This window comes from Phyllostomus discolor, chromosome 11 (genome assembly GCF_004126475.2).
Source record: "Phyllostomus discolor isolate MPI-MPIP mPhyDis1 chromosome 11, mPhyDis1.pri.v3, whole genome shotgun sequence".
In the NCBI taxonomy this organism is placed as follows: domain Eukaryota; kingdom Metazoa; phylum Chordata; class Mammalia; order Chiroptera; family Phyllostomidae; genus Phyllostomus; species Phyllostomus discolor.
This window is the reverse complement of record NC_040913.2, coordinates 86,058,214-86,076,374: the sequence shown is the minus strand read 5'-3', so window position 1 is coordinate 86,076,374 and position 18,161 is coordinate 86,058,214. Positions and strand designations below refer to the sequence as shown.

Below are 18,161 nucleotides of genomic sequence, written 5' to 3'. Positions count from 1 at the left end.
CGGGCTCCTTTAGACCACGGCTGTTAACTCACGGGTGTGCGGTCAAGGTGCAGGGGCCTCCCTGCCATGGCCGGACCGCGGCTGGGGGAGCCCTGCAGCCAGGGTCAGAACGCGCACCGCTCTGGCCCTGCCTGGCTCAGGCTCCAAGGAAAACGTTCTAAGTTTCTCTGCTGTCATTTTCATGTTTTGAATCTGGGTTCTTTACTGGTTTTCGATGTAACTTGGCCTGGCAAGTGCATTATTAAGTATCTTGTTGGAAAAAAAGCAAAACCAAACCAAACTCAAATGCTGTGGAACTAACTACCTCTTTTTCTGGAGTTCCTCTTCTTTCCCTTGGCGCACTTCTCCCCAGGTCAGTTAAAGTGGACGAGTAACTTCTAGGGGACTCGCGGTCTGTCGGAAGGACAGGGCCAGAGTGAGTACCCACCTAGGAAGAGCTGACTGCTCAGCCATTTTCCCGGGTGGCAACGATGTTCCCCCTTAAATATGGAGAGACACCACAATGGAGAGCATGGGTATAAAACTCACAGGTAATCATAGAGCTGACAGCAGACACAAAAACAGAGCGTTTTAAAAGGAAAAAAAAAATCTGAGGTTGCAGAAGCATTATCACCATGCATATAAGTATAATCATTGCATTGCTGTGTAATTATACAGCAGCATCTGGCTCAGGAAGTTCATAGTTGGAAGGCTTTTTCATCTCAATGACTTCGCAATATTTGTTTTTAATTTCCATTCTTTTTGCCTCCAACTTATAATTACTATTATAAGATCTATAGAAGATGGAGAAGAGCAATAATTTACAGAAACTGAAACATTTTGTGGGACAACAATTTAAGAATGTAGTAAAAGAAAGGAAGAGAAAAATAAAGGACGACAGAACTGTGGTCACGCTCTCTCTCTCTCTCTCACTCTCTCTCTTTCTGTTGTTAAATGTTTATTAAGTCTTGAGATGTCATCTTGAGGCTCAATGCTTAAGAGGCCTGATCTCTGTTCTTTCCTTGGGCTCAACTAGCTATCAGAAAGTAAACAAAGGGATAAAAATTCTCTAAACAGAAAATGTCCTACTGGTTGCCAAACTGCTTATGAAATACTGAATTGTTTTTGGTCTCCTTAAAAGAAGTGTCAATAAGTAATTGCTGTGCAGAGTTATTGCAAGGACCTCTTTGTGGTGTCTTACACCTCACGTGTTCACATGTGGGAGTGGAAGCAGCGGCTGAAAGCACTCCAGTAACCTACCGTGTAAAATTTTACTAGTCTAACTGGGTCAAAACTTGTAAATTCTTTCTCTTATCCCTTTAATAAATTTAGTTCTATTGAATAACAAGAAACATTCATTAGAAGCTAAATCCATCTGTAAAGGAATGAAAAGTTGCTGATTAATTAAAAAAATTGTTGAAAGGTTTTGACTACTTTGTTTATGAGGAAGAACTGTGTACTCACAGCAGCTGGGATATCAGTTACATGACAGATGAAGATAAATGTCTTTGGAAGGAAACGTAGCCATAAATATTTTAGGTAAATGTAACCAGTTATTTTCATGAATGCTAGGGGATTGCGTGCAGTCTATTCTTTCATTGCAAATTAACCTACTTTTATGATTATAGGGCTCTCATAGTGATCGTAAATGTTAAATTACTTCTACTAACCCATGGAATATAAACTATTTTTCTTTCACTTGGGCTAAACACCATTGGAAAAATAAATATGTTCTTAAAATATGAAATACCCTTTAAATGCATTTCAAAGATCTCTCAAATTATGTTTCAATAATAGTATATATTCTATATGCATGTAAAATTGAGAGGTGGTTAAACTGTAATTTTGAAACCTTGGAAAAGGTAGCTCATTTACTAAAAAAATTAAATTCTGACATGTCTTGGTCAGCGAAAATTTCAAACTGTAGAAATCGATTTTTAAAAATTCTAATTTATTATTTTTGAATCATGTTGCATAGTATAAGTGGCACAAAGATCAATACTACTAACATAGTGAATTGTGCAATAACAATTGAGCTATATATGTTAATATGAAATTTGAATTATGACTCTTTTTTGCCTGTAGAGATTATGTTCCATATAACAAATTCTGGAGTATTAAGAATTTGAATCTGTCACTGCTACCTTTCTCTGGGTGGTCTTGGTCAAGTTTACTGTCTTCTCTGGGTCTCAGTTTCCTCAGTTATGAATCAGTGCTCATCATAATACCTGTAACCTGGGTTTATGCCAGTACTAATTAGATAATGAATGTAAAACATTTTTCAATGTCTGGTGCATAGAAGACTCTATTGATGATCCAGGCTCCAGCCTGGAATGCTTATTCTGACATCTTAAAAATGTACATAGGAAACAGAGGCACCTTAAGAGTTAATGAAAATAATTGTATAAAGATATCAAAACACCTTGTCCTTTACAGTTACAAAACACCTTGTAAACCTCAGAAAAAATGTTCTCTGCACCTGAGTTCTTATTTTTCTTTGTGCTGCCACTTCAGAGCGATAATCTGTGAAAACAGAGTTGAGTCACTTTTAACCCTAAATGGTCTAATTCAAATATCAGTATAGAATTGTGTGAGCAGAAATAGAAAATTAATAAATTAGGTGATGGGATGGGAGAGAAAATGAGTACAATGAGTGATGGAGATGAGACTTTTATATGTATATAGCTTAAAGACACATTCACAAAAATTTTATCCCAGCGGTGTCCTCTAAGTGGAGAAAATGATACATAATTCCTAGTCTTACTTAATTGTCCACTAATTACCTCATTACATATTTCAGTTTTGCTTTCTGAGTGTTTTGAAATAGTATCTCCTATATAGAATATGAGCAAATTATTTGTTGAGTGAATGACTACAAAGTTAAAAAAAATCAAGGAAAAGACTATTTGTTAAACTGTTGGTTTTGACTCAGTTTCCAACAATAAAAGAGCTAATGCAAAGTTGGTAATCTCTCAAGGGCACTGATATTCAATTATAATTTGTCCTGAAATCTTTTTTAAATTGTCAAAACGCTTAATTTCTTGGGTCATGGTGACTGACAGATGTTTCAACCCTAACATTAAGCTACAAAAATCGTCGTCCCTTTCAATTTCGAGTGAGTAAATTTTTGTGAATTGGTGATCACTTTAAGCCATGCATGGAGTCCAAATGTCACATGGGCAGATGAGACCTGTTTGGTGAGACATGTTTGCACAACACAGACACCGGGTGGCCGCCCAGAGCGGGAATGAGGAGATGGAGAAATGGGCAATGAAGGAGCTGGAAGGTGGGTGTCTGCACCACAGGGAGAAACAAAGAAAGGCTCATCCACCTTGGAGACTCAGGGCCCTGTCGTGGCCCTGGAGGTGGTAGTTGTTATTGGGGTCCATGTCCTGCAGAGAGGCGCTGTGAGGCATTCTCCCACAGTCATTCAGGTACCACGGACAGGGAGTAGCGCCCTCTGGAGGCGGCGGGTGGAAAGGCTGGTGCCTGGGGCTCCGTTTTAGAGCCGCGAGGGACGAGTTCCTTTCGGGGACGTCGGGCATCAGCTCGCTGATCAGGCGGTGCAGTATACTGTTGTCCGGCAGACTCCCCCGTCTCTTTTCAGCTTTAATCTGGTCACAGATGTCCTTCAGGGCAGAGTCCAGGGCCTCAAACACAGACTTTTTGCACCTGGCCTTCTCAGGCTGCTTTTTGGGAGTCGAGTTTCTTTTCCTCCGGAAAGGCACGGGGCTGACCAGGAAGGCCAGTTTGGAGAGGCCGGGGTCCAGCTCTTGCCGTCGGGGCCCCTCCGCGTTTCCATGTCTAGCCCTTTCGTGCTTTCGCATCGTGGTGAACCGCGTGTAGGAGGCGGGGCACCGGCCCTTGCAGGAGCTGACCAGGTGCCGGTGGTGGTGGTGGTGGTGGTGGTGGTGGCGGCCGGACCCGTAGAAGCTGTCGGAGGACGTGAAGGAGAAGTGGTCGAAGTCGCTCTCGCTGCAAAAGGACGACCCTTCCACGAGCACGCAGTCGCTGTGGTCCGACACCACGCCGTCCTGGTCGCTGTCGGAGAACTCCACGCGCGGCCTCGGGTGCTCGTCGCTGGTGACTTCGATGTGGATGGGCACCAGGGCCTGCGACTGGAGGCCCGGCGGCACCTGGCACGCGTGTCGGCTCGGGCTTTCCTCCTCCAGCAGGGACTCGATGGAAAACCGCCTCTTGGGGCACAGCCCGTTGTGCTGCGGCTCCAGGATCACGGGAGACAGCGTCTCGTCCCCTAAGTTGGGCATGGACTTGGACTTCTGGATCAGCTTCTCGAACTCGGAGATGCGCGTGGGCACCATGTCCCTGGGCACCTCCTCGGCCGAGCACTGGCCCCACGCGTGCAGCAGGCCCCGGCTGGGCGGCTCGTTCTCGTACTGCAGGATTCTCGACTGCACGGAGCAGATCACCTCGGAGGTCATCAAGTCCTGGCGGTTGATGCGGTGCATTTTCTTGTACATTTTGAGGAAGCCCGGCGCGTCGTGCGCCGACCGGTGGTGGCGCAGCCGGGCTCGGCCGTCGCCGCCGGCGCGGCCCTCCGGGAGGTAGGCGGCCGCCCACGGGCCGGGGCAGCTCCCCGTGCCGGCCTCCTCGCCGAGCAGCGAGCCCAGGCTCTCCGACTTGGTGTGCGGGTCCGGGAAGCTGTCGCAGCCGTCGGTGAGGAGGTCGTCGCAGCTGCGGGACTTGACTTTGGGGGAAATCGTCTCCTCCGTGCTGCTCCAGACCTCTGCGTTTTGCCGGGCCATCTGCCAGCCGTTTTTGAAAGCGGCGGCCCGCTGCTGCGAGTCCCGCGGGACGTCCAGGTGCTGTCCGTGAGCGCTACAGTCCTCCGCCTCCTGCGAGGCGCTACTGGGAAGCCCTGAGGAACTGCAAAGGGACGGACACATTTTGCTATCATCCCCACCTTTACATCCAGAGCAGCGTGGTGGAAGAGAGACACGTGGAGAAGTTAAAAGTTTCACGAAGAGGAGAGCACAGTCAGTTAGCATCAGAGAGCAGAGCACAGAGAAGGCGGCAGGGCTTTAATCTAGACACCCACCGTCTCGGGGAAGTTTCAGCTTGGGGGGGAAAGGTCTAATTCTAAAGCATGAGGATACTTCGCAGTGAGTGCAGCTTGACAGAGATTAGAGTTTAAAAACCATGCATAGAAAGTAATGGGTGTAGATAATACGCCTGTTTCTATGGAATACTTGAGACATCTCCCTGCAAGTCTCATATACCCCAAGTGCAATAGTATCTTATAAGCTAATAGCATGACTTGGCCATAATTACAACGTTGAGCATTAATGCCAAAAGTGATATAATCAACTTAATAGGGTCAGGATTTGAATCTCTTTTGAAATACAATAATAGGCAAGCTGTAATTTATCAATTTCCATTTAATTAAAACTCCCCTAACTATATGAATTAATTTCTCATGGGTATTAGATAGAAAAAGACAAAGTATTCCCCAAAACTTTAAAATCAAGATGCTGCCAACTATTGCTGATAACATTTTCCCAAGAAAACAAGAACTAGCATCTCATTAAACAAGACAAATTTACCTCTTTAATTGCTCTACCTAGAACCTTTTACTAGGCAGGCTCTCCTGAGGATAACGGAATAGAATGTAAAACTTTCGTCAGCGCTAAAGGCATCTTGCTTTTTTCCAGGGGGGTCTTCTTAAAAACTCACTCACAAATTGATAATAGATAGAGATCTAAGCAACGACCTCAATTTGGAATATATATGGAAATACTCTTTTCTTTTGCTTTGCCGAGTTAACTTATAAGGGAGAGGCCAGATGCATCTAGGGTGATATTTTCTTTTTAGAAATAAACCTAGTGGAAGAAAGTATCTCTATTAATAGCTCCTACTTTATAATCCTCCCCAAACCCTTCAAAAGCAGATGGGCACATAAATAAGTAGATATGTTGTATTTGGGAAAGGAGGTGGCCTTAACACTCCCTGGGATAGGAACAGGCATCTATCTGAATCCATCGGAATTCTAACTTTTGGGTGGTATCCACACATAATGAATCAATGGCATTTTATCACCCATGGGTTACCTTAAGAAATACATATTTGCATAAATTACTAGGATCTGATCAAGATAATTTAATTAGAGGAAAGTTATCATGAAACGGTAATCACAGCTCCCCTAGGGCTTGGACGAGAGCTAGTGTCTTCCGCTCATCCAGGCTCCAGGCATCAGCACCAGCCCGTCTTTTGCACACAGGCCAGCTGCCTCTCACCTGGAACTACCATGTGGGAACACTTCCAGTGCCTACGTTTGATACATGCAGCTGAATCTGTGCTATTTCATGGAAATGTCTGTTAAAGTTTGCCTTCTTCACCCACTTCAGATCCCTTCTCTGTTCTGTTTCAACCCCAGGAGGCCGAGGAGGCTGTGGAGCCCCACCTTGGGTCTGGACCCAGGTGCCTAGCGACGCTGGCTCGGTCCTCCGTCTGCACCTTAGCAGTATGTCTGTTATGGCGGCAGGAACGCACTCAGTAGTAGGTCAGGGCCTTGAGGGAGCGGCTTGCTTTGAATTTCCAGGGGAGACAGTCAGGAAAAAGGCTTGATGGTGCCTAAATGTTATAATTCTGGCTAAAACCCAGTAAGTTCTTACTACTCTACTGGCATGGATTGAACCCTATGTTACATGTAGAACATGGATATTCTACTGTACATATGACTCTTGACCAAAATATACAGCAGATGATTCGAGAAATGACTTCATGGGTTAGACACATTTTATCCAGAACTAAATAATTAAAAAAAAAAAAACAGTTTATGTGTTAGGCAACAACGTGCTCTGTTGCTACTTCTAATTCCTATGCTAGAAATTTGTTTGATTTTGCTAGTTGCCTAACATTAGAAAAATCTGACAATATGCAAATGTTTATACATGTAATCTTTTCATGGCCTGACAATAAGTTATTTGATGCTTTGCATTTGTTCCCTCACAAAGCCACAAATGATCTATTTGGAAGAAAAAAAAATTATCAACAGATGACAGAGTCCTTGCTGCTGCTCCAGGGGCTGACCAACCTGAGCTCATCCCTGTGTAGGGACAAAGCTATTGCTCCGAAACTATATTTAAACGCTTACTATCTCTGGAGAGTTATCACTGGACCCGCTCTCCCACGGCACTCTAGGTTCAAACTTGAACTAGCGACTTGTTTCCACTCCGGCCTACTGCTGTTTACCTTTTGCTCTGGATGGGGAGGAAGGGGAAGAGCTGATGAAAGGCTGCGACAGGGTGGCGCTGGATCCCGGGAGGTCCGCCCGCACCGGGCTGGTCCGGCTTGCCCTCGGGTCCCCCAGGCCCCGCGGCTGCCCCACGGCGGGCTCACTCTTCCTCCGTTTCCTGAAGTCGCTGGCCAGGCTGGCAGAGCTGAAAGAAGGGAGCAGCCTCAGTGTGGTTGGTGCTGGAGAAAGTCACCATGAAGCCGAAGGGCCGGTGGAATGTGCTAGTAACAGGGTCATAACTCTTATTTACTTCCCCTCCCTCAAACTGCATGTTTGAGCATGCACTCCTTGATATTAAAAACACTATTTCTTTACAATCATCTCGTTAAATTTTTTTGATAGACTTTATTCTTTTAGAGCAGTTTTAAGTGATCAGAAAGCATAGAGTCCCACATAGTCCCTTGCGCACAGCTCCCCCGCTACTGACACCCCTGATTACTGTGGGGCGTTTGTGATGTTGGTGAATGAACGGATACATTATTATCGCATGTAATTAAAGTCCATAGTTTACATAGGGTGCATGTTTCCTGTCGAACATTCCATGAGTTTTGGCAAGTATGGAATGACATGTGTCCATCGCTACTGCACCTTGTGGAACAGTGTCATTGCCGTAACATGTGCCACGCCCGCCACCACCAGGTGCTCTGCCTCTTCCTGCCTCTCTCCCCCCAACGATCTTTTCACTGTCTCCACAGTGTTACCCTGCTCAGAATGTCACACAGTGGGAACCTACAGTCTGTAGCCTCTTCAGACTGGCCTCAGTCATTTAGCAATATGCCTTTGAGATTTCTCCGTGTTTTTTTTTTTCTGATAGTCCATTTCTTTTTATCGTTGTATAATATTCCATTATGTGGGTGTATCAGAATGTGTTTATCTATTCAGCTACTGAAGTATATCTTCGCTGCTTCCAAGTGTTGGCAAGTAGGGACAAAGCTGCCGTGAACATTCACGTGCAGGTTTGTGTGTGGAGATGAGTTTATAATCATCTTTTAAAGTAAACATTCTCCAATGAGTGTGAAGGGTTACAACGGGCAATGCAGTCCTGGGGTTGGTGTCCTGTATCTGTTCTCCATAAGGAAGAGTTCTCACCCTGGCTGATGTAGCTCCGTGGATTGAGTGCGGGCTGCGAACCAAAGTGTTGCAGGTTCGATTCCCAGTCAGGGCACGTGCCTGGGTTGCAGGCCATGACCCCCAGCAATCGCACATTTTTGATGTTTCTCTCTCTCTCTTTCTCCCTCCCTTCCCTCTCTAAAAAAATAAATAAATAAAATCTTTAAAAAAAAGAGTTCTCACAGCAGGAACATGTCTCGAGGAGGGATGCTGAGATGGAGGAAAGGGTTGGGAGGGAGAGAGACAGCGGGTGAGACAAATTTCTCACCCCAGGACTTCCCCAGGGTTCTTCCTAAGAATCTTGGCTTTAAAAGCCTTACCCTGGGATTCCAGGGTTTTCCTGTTGGAATCATGGCGACCCACGGTTTGGTCAGCAAATAAACGGCTGGAGAGTCCTTTCCCCCAGTTGTCCTGAGTGGTGTCAGCAGTCGTACCGGCAGGACGTTTTTATCATGGTTCTGTGTCTGAGCGTAGCGTCATAGGAGACACTGGTGGGGGGGGCACACATCACACAGCATGCCGACGGTCGAACCTTAGGCGTGGTGGCATCCACGGCAGCAGCACAAGTCAGTGGGCCAGCGGCGTGCTGTTTGCTCGGCTGCCGTCAGTGTCTCCTGTCCCTACCGCGTTGCCCCTGTTCCACGAGTGAGCAAGGGGAACACACCCCACCCCCAAGTGTGGTGGTGGGGCCAGGCCTCAGCACTTGGCTGCCTCTTCGAAAGAGGATGCCCCCCCTTCCCCTAGCCCTGTCTCGCTGTCATTGTTCTGTCACGGGAGGGTCTGCATGTCTTTACAGCAACCGCAGGTTAGATTAGAAGGCTGAAATTCCAACATTTTAGGTGCACATGTAGACGGAAAAAGATCTACAAGGAGGGGCTGGAGGCGGTCCTTTCTCAGGGACATTAGTGATGTTGGTGGCACTCAGGAGCCCAATTTTCGAGGTTTCCTACTTATGTCCAAAGAAATCCACAGAAGGGAACATCGATGCTACATAACTACGGGTATGTGTTGTTGACGACACAGCGTGGCTGGCAGTGTTTGAATGATTCAGTGTTGCTGCTGAGCTGTGTCTGAGCTTCTGCAATGTTTTACAGTGCGGCATTCAGAGCCCACCGACAGAGCTTACCTCGGCGGCCTCGTAAGGCAGGGCCGGTGGTCGGCTACCGGCTACTGTGGCCCAAGTCTCCCTTGTCTCTGCTCCTTGTCAACTGTGTCAACTCAGTACGTCATGGCGCTCCAGTATCAGTGTGCTCAGAGGTAATGCGGGGGTGAAGGCACTTAACTCAGAGTGGTGTCTTAAGGGTTAAATGTGTTTCTGTACTTACAATGCCCGGTATAGAGTAAATCCCCACTTATTGGTAGTAACTGTAATTCTGACTTGTGTGGTCAGAGTGTAATGAACACATATGCGTAGAACATAATTCACAAAAATTTTCAGGTATATTATACATATCATAAAAATATTAAAAATTAACTGTTGATAATCCCCACTTAAACAAAAACTGATTATAGAGGAGACAGGAAAGGGAAGGATTTCTCAGTCTGTAAAGCAGTCCAAAGTTGTTCACCTGACTTTTATAAATCCTTGAATGTGACCATATACAATGATGCAGAGACAAAAGGAAACAACTTCATGAACTACGGCACTGAAATAAAAACAGGATCTGTAATCCTCATCACTCTATGACTGAAAGAGAAACCACTGGTACACAACATTCCAGTTGCACAGTGCAGTAACATTCTTACCTACTGGGTCTTTCCAGGCTCCTGTCTATAGAGGATTGATACAAGGAGGCCTGTGGAGACAGAACAATCGTATCATGAACATTTCCACCACGGCAACATTTCTTTTGTCCACGAATATTAAATTAGGTATGCTAGAAAAAGAACAGTGTAAAAGTTGAGATTAAAAACACCATTCGTCATGATGGTAAAAGGTGTCTTCCCCCAAAGCAATCCTGCCACCCTGGTTTCTCCTTTCTTCCTATCTGCTCCCCCTTCTGAGGGACCACCCTGTACCTGTCAGTTTCTCCCAAATTACTTACGACCTCAACGCTGCCTGGGGAAACAGGAGGAATCAATCACCACTCCTCCCTGAAGGAAACTGGTTCTAAGTACAGATTTCCTACATGAAGGAATGGTTTGATGTTTTTTAAATTGGTCGTTCCTCAATCATTTTAAAACATAAACTTTCTTTATATATTTTTGTCATGCTGCCAGGCGTTATCTTTAAAACCTAGCGTGTCAGCAGGACCTGAGACACCTTTCGTCTGTCAATATAGATGTGACATGGGAATAAAAACCGCAGCCTCTGGTTTGAAATTAAACTGCTGGTACTTAAATCAGGTACAGATTGCATCTTTGAAATAGTTACATTCCAGGTAGTTTAAAATAAATGATTTAATGAACCAATATACAGCCTTTTCATAAAAAAGTCGCCTTTTAACATTTTCATTAGAAAATCAATTCTCAGTTGCCCATGGTTGTAGGAACAAAGAAAAATAGAAAATACAAATTGGTAAGTAATTCCAAATGCTTATTATACACAGCATTTTCATACTCCTTCATTCTGAACAGTACAATGAAATAGATAGTAAGCAAAAGTGTTCCATAAGAATGTTTCACTTCCCATGGGCATCTACTGGGATAATTGCTAAAATATCTAAAAGGCAAGAGAGGATCAACATTGAACTCTACAATTGTGGAGGTGACACTGATGTCTAGAATACACATGAAAATGTATACTAAATAGTCTTGGCTTTGGTGTTATTTGGTGATTAATATTTCGTCACAAATGTTTATTGGTCTGATGAAGAAAATCTAGTTTGAAAATGTTCTTTCATGTGAACTTCTAAGTGTCAGCCAGAAAGGCAGAATTTGAAAGTTTATCTTAAGTTCTTACCACTAAGAAATATTTTACCAGAGTGCTAGTGAAAATTAAACCACACTTCAAGAACTATTTCTATATCTTCAGCTTCTGTTTGTAAATTAGCACCAATTAACTAGTTAAAATATTAGTGTATAATTTTGAGATTGTTTATGTAGATCAGTCTGGCAAGGCCCTTTATACAAACTCTAAAATTGCTTCTATTCAGCTATATTTTCATTGAATTCCATCTTATTAAAGAGAATGGAATCTTGCCCAGAAACAAACAAAAAACATCCTCTGTAAGAGAATATTTCCTCCATGTTAGGCAGAAAAAGCATATCCAAAAAATTTTAGTTCCTAAAAAGCACTTAGATTCTTAGGTTTTTAACAAATATAAAATTAGGAAAACTTTGGCCTGCGGATCTGATAAGTCTGCAAGATTATTTTAACTCATTGAACTATGAATCAGACACTGGAAAGGTGGAAAAATAAACACTAAATAAGAAGGAAGGCAAACGAGTAAATAAATAAAACCGGATGCTTACACTTCAGCTTAGAAATATTAATGGTGCGTGTTTGCAGAAAAGTAAGACCAGAGAGCCCTGGAACATTCTATCTGCATGGATGCCCTGTGCTGGGCCAGCCGACTGCCCACCACAGCTGACCTTTCGGAGTGTCAATTTCAGAGAACTCCTAGAACATCCCCAGAGTGATCAAAAAGTCTGAATTTCCCATTGGGGATGAGCCTAAATAATACTGTAACATGAATTTAAACATCATACAGGAAGTAAAGGCTCTGTACTTCCTATTGTCTTAGAGTCAGGCTAAGAAACTATGATAATTCCTCCTTGTGTTGGTTTCCACAGTCCAAAATAAACGGAAACGGATTGTGTGATTGTTATGTATACTCAGAAAAAAAAGATTCGGTATTAAATTCTAAGAAAGCAGTACAAAGTCTATATTGAGGACTAAGGGAAAACCTGGTATGTGACTGTATGAATGGTACTCATCCTGAAATAGGAACTGTACCCAGAAAAGAGGTAACCTATTTACCTATTATGATCTACGGAGTAGTTACAATCACCATTATTTTACCATTTAAAATGACCTAAACAAAGGTCATTTCAATGAAGTATAGGCACCTAGTCACTCTTTCTATTAAGCGATCATGTGATTATACTTTCCTTAGAAGTCCTTAGCTCTTCTTCATTAATTCCAGTTTCTTGGTTATATTTATAGATTAGAAAATTTGTTCATGGTATTCTAGGCTTTTGATACTAGGTAGTTGATGGCAGCTAGGGTAATGTCTAATTAATTACAATTTTTACAAAACACAGTACCTTATCACAGTACTTTTTACACTCTGAAAAGCCATGATACGAAATTAATAACACAGTTAATATGCTATCAGAATCCTACAGTACCCCTCTGAACTCCAAAGAGATTAACCGCAAATCAGTTTAACCATCAGCCATGTGCTTTTTTGTATGATTTTTGTTACCACTACCATCACAATACAGAATGCACAGAATTAAGTTTCTACCATAGTTAGCCCAGGAATTTAACAGAAATCAATAGTCAGTAAGGAATAGTATTAAGTACATAACTTGTTTCTAAAGCATTTGAGCACTAAATAGATATCACTTGGAAGTGCTAAGAAGTGAGGCATAAAGGAAATAGCCCTGAAGTGAAGGTTAAGGGACCTGTTTTATTTTTAATTTGCCAACATCTACCCGTGTGATTTTGGACATTACTTCCTAAAATAACTGAGCTCTACTTTTCTTGACTGAAAAATAAGGGAGTTGGATACAGTGATCTCTAAATTCTATTTGAGTTCTCAATGAACCAACTGCCTTAAAAACAACCTAGAAATGTGTAACCAGAATATGAAAGAAATATCTGACCAAATTGAATTCCAAAGTAAAATTTTGGGCTATTCAAATGTTGAAATGATGCCCTTTCTTCAGATGTGAGGAAAGCATAAAAATAGAATTGCTTGTTGAATTTGATTTTCTTTACATTACATGTCCATCTACAAAGAAATGCATGTTTAGAAATGACTGAATTCACTAACCCAGACTGTTCCTGATTACTCGATTTTACTTTTAATTTAATACCTAAATATTTTGCTTACTTCTGTTTAACATACACTCTGATACATAGCTCAGGGGAAATAATTTGGAATTGCAAATTGAGTCTGTAGCAAGTTGGCTATTTCCTTGAAACTGTGCTTGCAATTCCAGTTTTCACCAGCATGTGTCAGTAGTACTTCCCGCAGCATAGGCACTCTACTAGCTGTATTTTTTTCCTAGTTGCACATACTTAAATGAGCTAAGACTTTTCAATGAAAGTAAAACATTTATTAAATGTTTTTGTATTTACTTAGAACCACAGAGAAACTACTATTCACCAGTTTATTTACACCATCCTAGCTGCTCCTAAGAATTCCCACAGGAAGGCTTTTAGCTGATGTTTAGCAAAACTATCATTCTTGCTTGTTATTGATGAGTCCTAAGTCTGCTTTCCAAAATGTCTTATTTTTCTTTGCTAAGAGCAGCATAAAAACCTTTGACTCTGGCTTATTTCTGCCTTTTTTCGTGCTTTTTTTTGGACTAATTCAAATACAGTTTTACATTGCTCAGCATTTATTTTCCTAGCAGATGGTCATGAACATTTCTAAATAGAGGTGGCAAGTGTATTTCATGTCCTGTGCCAGTGAGATCGATTACAGTGGCTGCCTGAGCTACAGCGTGGAGAAGGATTAGTAATATCTGTCAAGGGTGTGGAACTGGAAAGTTGTGGTATGTGTGCCAGTTATTTGTCAGCCCTATTCTTTTTTTTTTTTAGCTTAACAAATTTCTTTTTCAATTACAGTTTACATTTAATATTACTTTGTATTAGTTTTGGGTATACAGGTCAGCCCTATTCTTGATTTTATCTGATGCTAAAATGCACAAATTGTATTTAAGAAAATGAAAGAATTAAAATACATTTTAGGAATATATGGGGCATAAATATCTGACTATCTAAGGATCTAAAGGGTCATTCTGCACCTGCATGCATGATGCTGAAATGGCTCCGAGAAGCCTCCTGGGGATGCTTTAGTCTAATCAAAACAGGTGCCTCATATGCGCCCCAAGACTCCTACTTTTGATTTTTGATGGTCACACTCCTGGATTCCAGGACTGCGCTGAACCTTACAGTTCAGTTATGGCCGAAACGATTCTTCACCCCCATTTCAGAAAGAGCCAATGGCCTTTGGTACAATTAATGTCCAAGGAATGAAACTGGTTACCACACAATGATGCAAAGGCAGGTTTTCAAAAATAGCTGAGACACTACAGTGAACTGTCAAACACAGATGTTCAGAATCACAGTAACAGGTCCTAAGAGAGAAATCTAAAAAAAAAAAAAGAGAGAGAATAATTTGCTTTTACCTCGTTGGAAACACCGGAAGAGTGATCTTGCACATAGTCCAGAGCCTTTTTAGGGGGCTGGGTGCCGGTGCACCACAGAAGCAGAGCGCAGAGATGGAATGGAGGAGAGTCAATGGCAGCAAGGAATGAACATGTGGAAAAGGTGACAACAGTTAGAAACCGAGTGACGACAGCATCAGGTACACACACAGAGTGACGCGGAGGCAGCACAACGGGGGAGGCCTGGGAGGGAGAGGGCTGGGTCCGCAGAGACCCTCGAGCATGGGGCACAGGGATGGGCGGTTTGGTTAGTGTAGTTAGCAATGGGTTTCGTCCAATCACACGAGCCCTCCTGGTCTCGAGCCACAGCGGACTGCAGGGTTACTAAGGAGACACTGAAGGAGCAGGCAGGCAAGTGGACGGCATGCTGGTGAGCTTCCCTGTGTGGCTGAAAGCGGTTATAGAGAAATGTTGGTGACTCGGGCTCAGACTAGAAGTTGGTAGAGTCCCTACAAACTGTCTAATCAAGAATAACAATACATGTAGCCCTGGCTGGCGTAGCTCAGTGGATTGAGTGCAGGCTATGAACCAAAGTGTCGCAGGTTCAATTCCCAGTCAGGGTACATGCCTGGGTTGCAGGCCATGACCCCCAGCAACCGCACATTGATGTTTCTCTCTCTCTCTCTATCTCCCTCCCTTCCCTCTCTAAAAAATAAATAAATAAATAAATAAAATCCCCCCCCCCCCAAAGAATAACAATACATATAAAAACGAAGTTAAGGAATTTGTTTTCTCTGAAATAAAATATATTTAGGTGATGATTTGGGTGCAAATTAGAAAAAAATGGGAGACAATATTCTTCCTACCAGGCATAGAAAGTCTAGGAAAAATTCTTTGGTTTATATTCATTTACAGTCACTTTTGGTCCAGTTCAATAAGATAATGACCCTAACCTAGTCTCCTTTGTGTTTTAGTGGAGAGAAGGGACGACTATAACCACTCAGTGGAGAAAATTCGGTTTAGTATATGAGCATATAAATCAGCCTATGTATGATATGGCAAAAGAATGATTGTACTCACTGATCTTTAATAAAAGTCTGTGCAGTGTAATAATAATCAGTATGTCCTTTGAGAGTTGAAAATTCAGAAACACCAGTAAAATATAACAAAAAATGTAACTGACACCCTGCAGATGCACCGCTGTCGGTGGCTAGAGTTCCCCAATAAAACCCGAGTCAATCAAGGAAATTGTTATCTGAGGCCTGGGCTGACTCTTTATGCCCAACACACTGAGTGGTTCTCGTAAGGCCCACCTTTGGTGGCGGTTTGGTGACTTTCAGTAGCAACTAGAAATCAAGGCCCACGGAGTTTCCTTATTCCCCGCCCCCCTTCCCTTATATCCCTAAGGTGTTTTAAACAAGGTGTTTTATGGTGGGAATATTCTGGCCGTGTGTTATAGTGGAAATTGCCCAGAGGTTTTGTGTCTGTGTGTTTGGTGGGGCTGGGCTTAACATCTGACCCGTCGGGTCTCTGGTTTCATCTCATTAGAGGGGCATGGTGAGGACTCTCTGACCACAGGCCCGGCAGTCTCCAGGCGCTTACGGAGTGTTCAGCAGTCGGGGCTCTACTGATAGTAATTATTGTTGTTACAGACGTCACAGTGCTCTTCTGAGTGAACTGGACCAAAATGGACCGTGAAGAAGCACAGGTCTATACACCTGTCACTCTGAATTTGCACAGACACACAGTAACCCTAGTGCACGAATGTGGGGTGAAGACAGACAGTGTAGCGGGTGTCCATCTCCCACAGAAGCGACTGCGGGCTAAGCTGCTCCAAGTTTGTGTATCTGAGTACACGCTCGATGCCTCTCCCTTCCGATGATGGTGATGCGTTTTGTAAGTCAAACAACATTCTCCTAATTTTCTCAGAGTTAAGAGTCTAGCCTCACTTACCGGGCGTCCAAACTCCAGTTCTGAAAAGAATTTATACCAAGGCTCATTTTCTAAATCTATGTCATCTGGACGGACGCGGTCAGGCTGGAGGGAGCAGACGGGAAGGAAAAGGGGAGGAAAAGGCAACTGAGAGGAGGGAGGGGGGCGCCCTGCGGGGATGGGTCACGTGCACTCACGGGCCGCAGGCACCCCTCTCATCCCGCAGGCGCCCAGAGCCCGGGAGCAGAGCAAAGGGAGCAAAACCAGGGATGCAGATGCGCTTCCGGGGCATCATTGCTTAGGCCCCTGTTTATCTCCACTGTTTCTGCTCTCTCTCCTTAGCTTGAGGGAGTATCCATGCAAAACAGTCTGTGACAGTGAGAAGGACATTAAAGAGGGCTCCACTTGGTCCCCACAGGGCCCTTCTGGGTGGGTCACCGCCCCGCGCTGGCCCTCACCGGTCCCTGCAGGTGAGTCCGCAGCAGGTGCAGACAGGTCACTGGGGTACAGGCAGGCAGGTGGAGAGTCGGGGAGGTGGGAGAGGGGGAAGGTGGGGAGAGATACAGGGTGGGGGGCGGAGTGAGAGGTGCTGCGGGGGCTGTTAGGGGTCCCCTGGAGGGAAGAGCCTGGGGTCTGGGTGGGGAAGAAGAGGGGCGGCGAGGCGGGGGGGGGGGGGGGGGGGGGGGGGAGGTGAGTAGCCAGCCTCCGAGGGTCCCAGCCTCCGGAGAGCAAGGACCGCACCTGATCTTCCCGACAGACAGGTGTTAGGGACGGGAGGGAAGGAAGGAGCTCACCCAGATGGGAGAGAGAGCCGGGGTGCTCGGGCCTGGTGTGGGGAGCCCACTCCTGGGCGGAGGGGAGGGGCTACCAGCGACTTCTCCATGTGGTGACATAGAGCTAGGCTTCCGGCCGGGGTCCCTTGGAACAGGTGTCGGAGTTGTTGGGAGAGGGGGCTGTAAGAAAGAGGGGGGGAGAAGCTGACTCATGGCACGGAGGCTCTTGAGGGAACGGAAGAGACACAGCAGCAGTCCTAGGTGAGACTCGAGGGTCCCTGGGAGGTGGGGGGGGTCACTTGGGGATGGTTGGTGCCACAGAAAGGATGTGAAGACAAGGAGCCCCCCAGAAAGTGAAGAACGGTCACGTTTTAGGGGAGACCCCAAATATCACCCTTTTCTTGTCTACTCACAGCTATGGAAATGGATTTGGATGGGGTTGGGTGTTTCTTCACAGCCCTGCGGTAGCTTAGGGCTGGGGAGAGGGTGAGGGAGAAAATCCTACCCTGGTTTGGTGGACACGCTAATTTAGAGAAAAAGCCAACTTTTACAATTGACTTGCTCCCCTTCAGTGGTTTCCGAATATTGTATTTGAGATAGAAAAACTCAAGAGTATTAACATAAACAGTTTGAACAAAATACACACAATGACTTTAGTAAGAGAAGAAACAGTCACAGAACTTTTACTTTCCCCAGCCTTCCTTAGTGTTTCCGATAATTCGTGCCTGACCAGGTAGGTTTGGGCTGTTATTTTTCAACTAAAAATGGATGCTGGAAGTTCTACATAAAGTTACTTCTTTGATAATTACTACACGGCACTAGTTAAA

At 44.3% G+C, this 18,161-nt stretch overlaps 1 protein-coding gene across 20 annotated transcripts in view; it reads right to left on the bottom strand.

The window, feature by feature from the left end:
• SORBS2 (sorbin and SH3 domain containing 2) overlaps positions 1–18,161 on the bottom strand; it is a 158,467-nt gene that overhangs the window by 30,023 nt on the left and 110,283 nt on the right. For 11 of the 20 annotated variants that reach the window (XM_036011737.1, XM_036011738.1, XM_036011743.1 and 8 more), the window contains 6 exons: positions 17,356–17,514; positions 16,583–16,666; positions 14,651–14,707; positions 10,091–10,140; positions 7,192–7,379; positions 305–393 (listed from right to left, as the gene is read on the bottom strand). In XM_036011737.1, the coding sequence (XP_035867630.1) occupies positions 305–393; positions 7,192–7,379; positions 10,091–10,140; positions 14,651–14,707; positions 16,583–16,666; positions 17,356–17,514 (627 nt within the window). Of the gene's footprint in view, positions 1–304; positions 394–3,310; positions 4,904–7,191; positions 7,380–10,090; positions 10,141–14,650; positions 14,708–16,582; positions 16,667–17,355; positions 17,515–18,161 lie in introns of all 20 variants that reach the window. The other 9 variants (XM_028526540.2, XM_036011736.1, XM_036011745.1 and 6 more) reach the window with 5 other exon arrangements.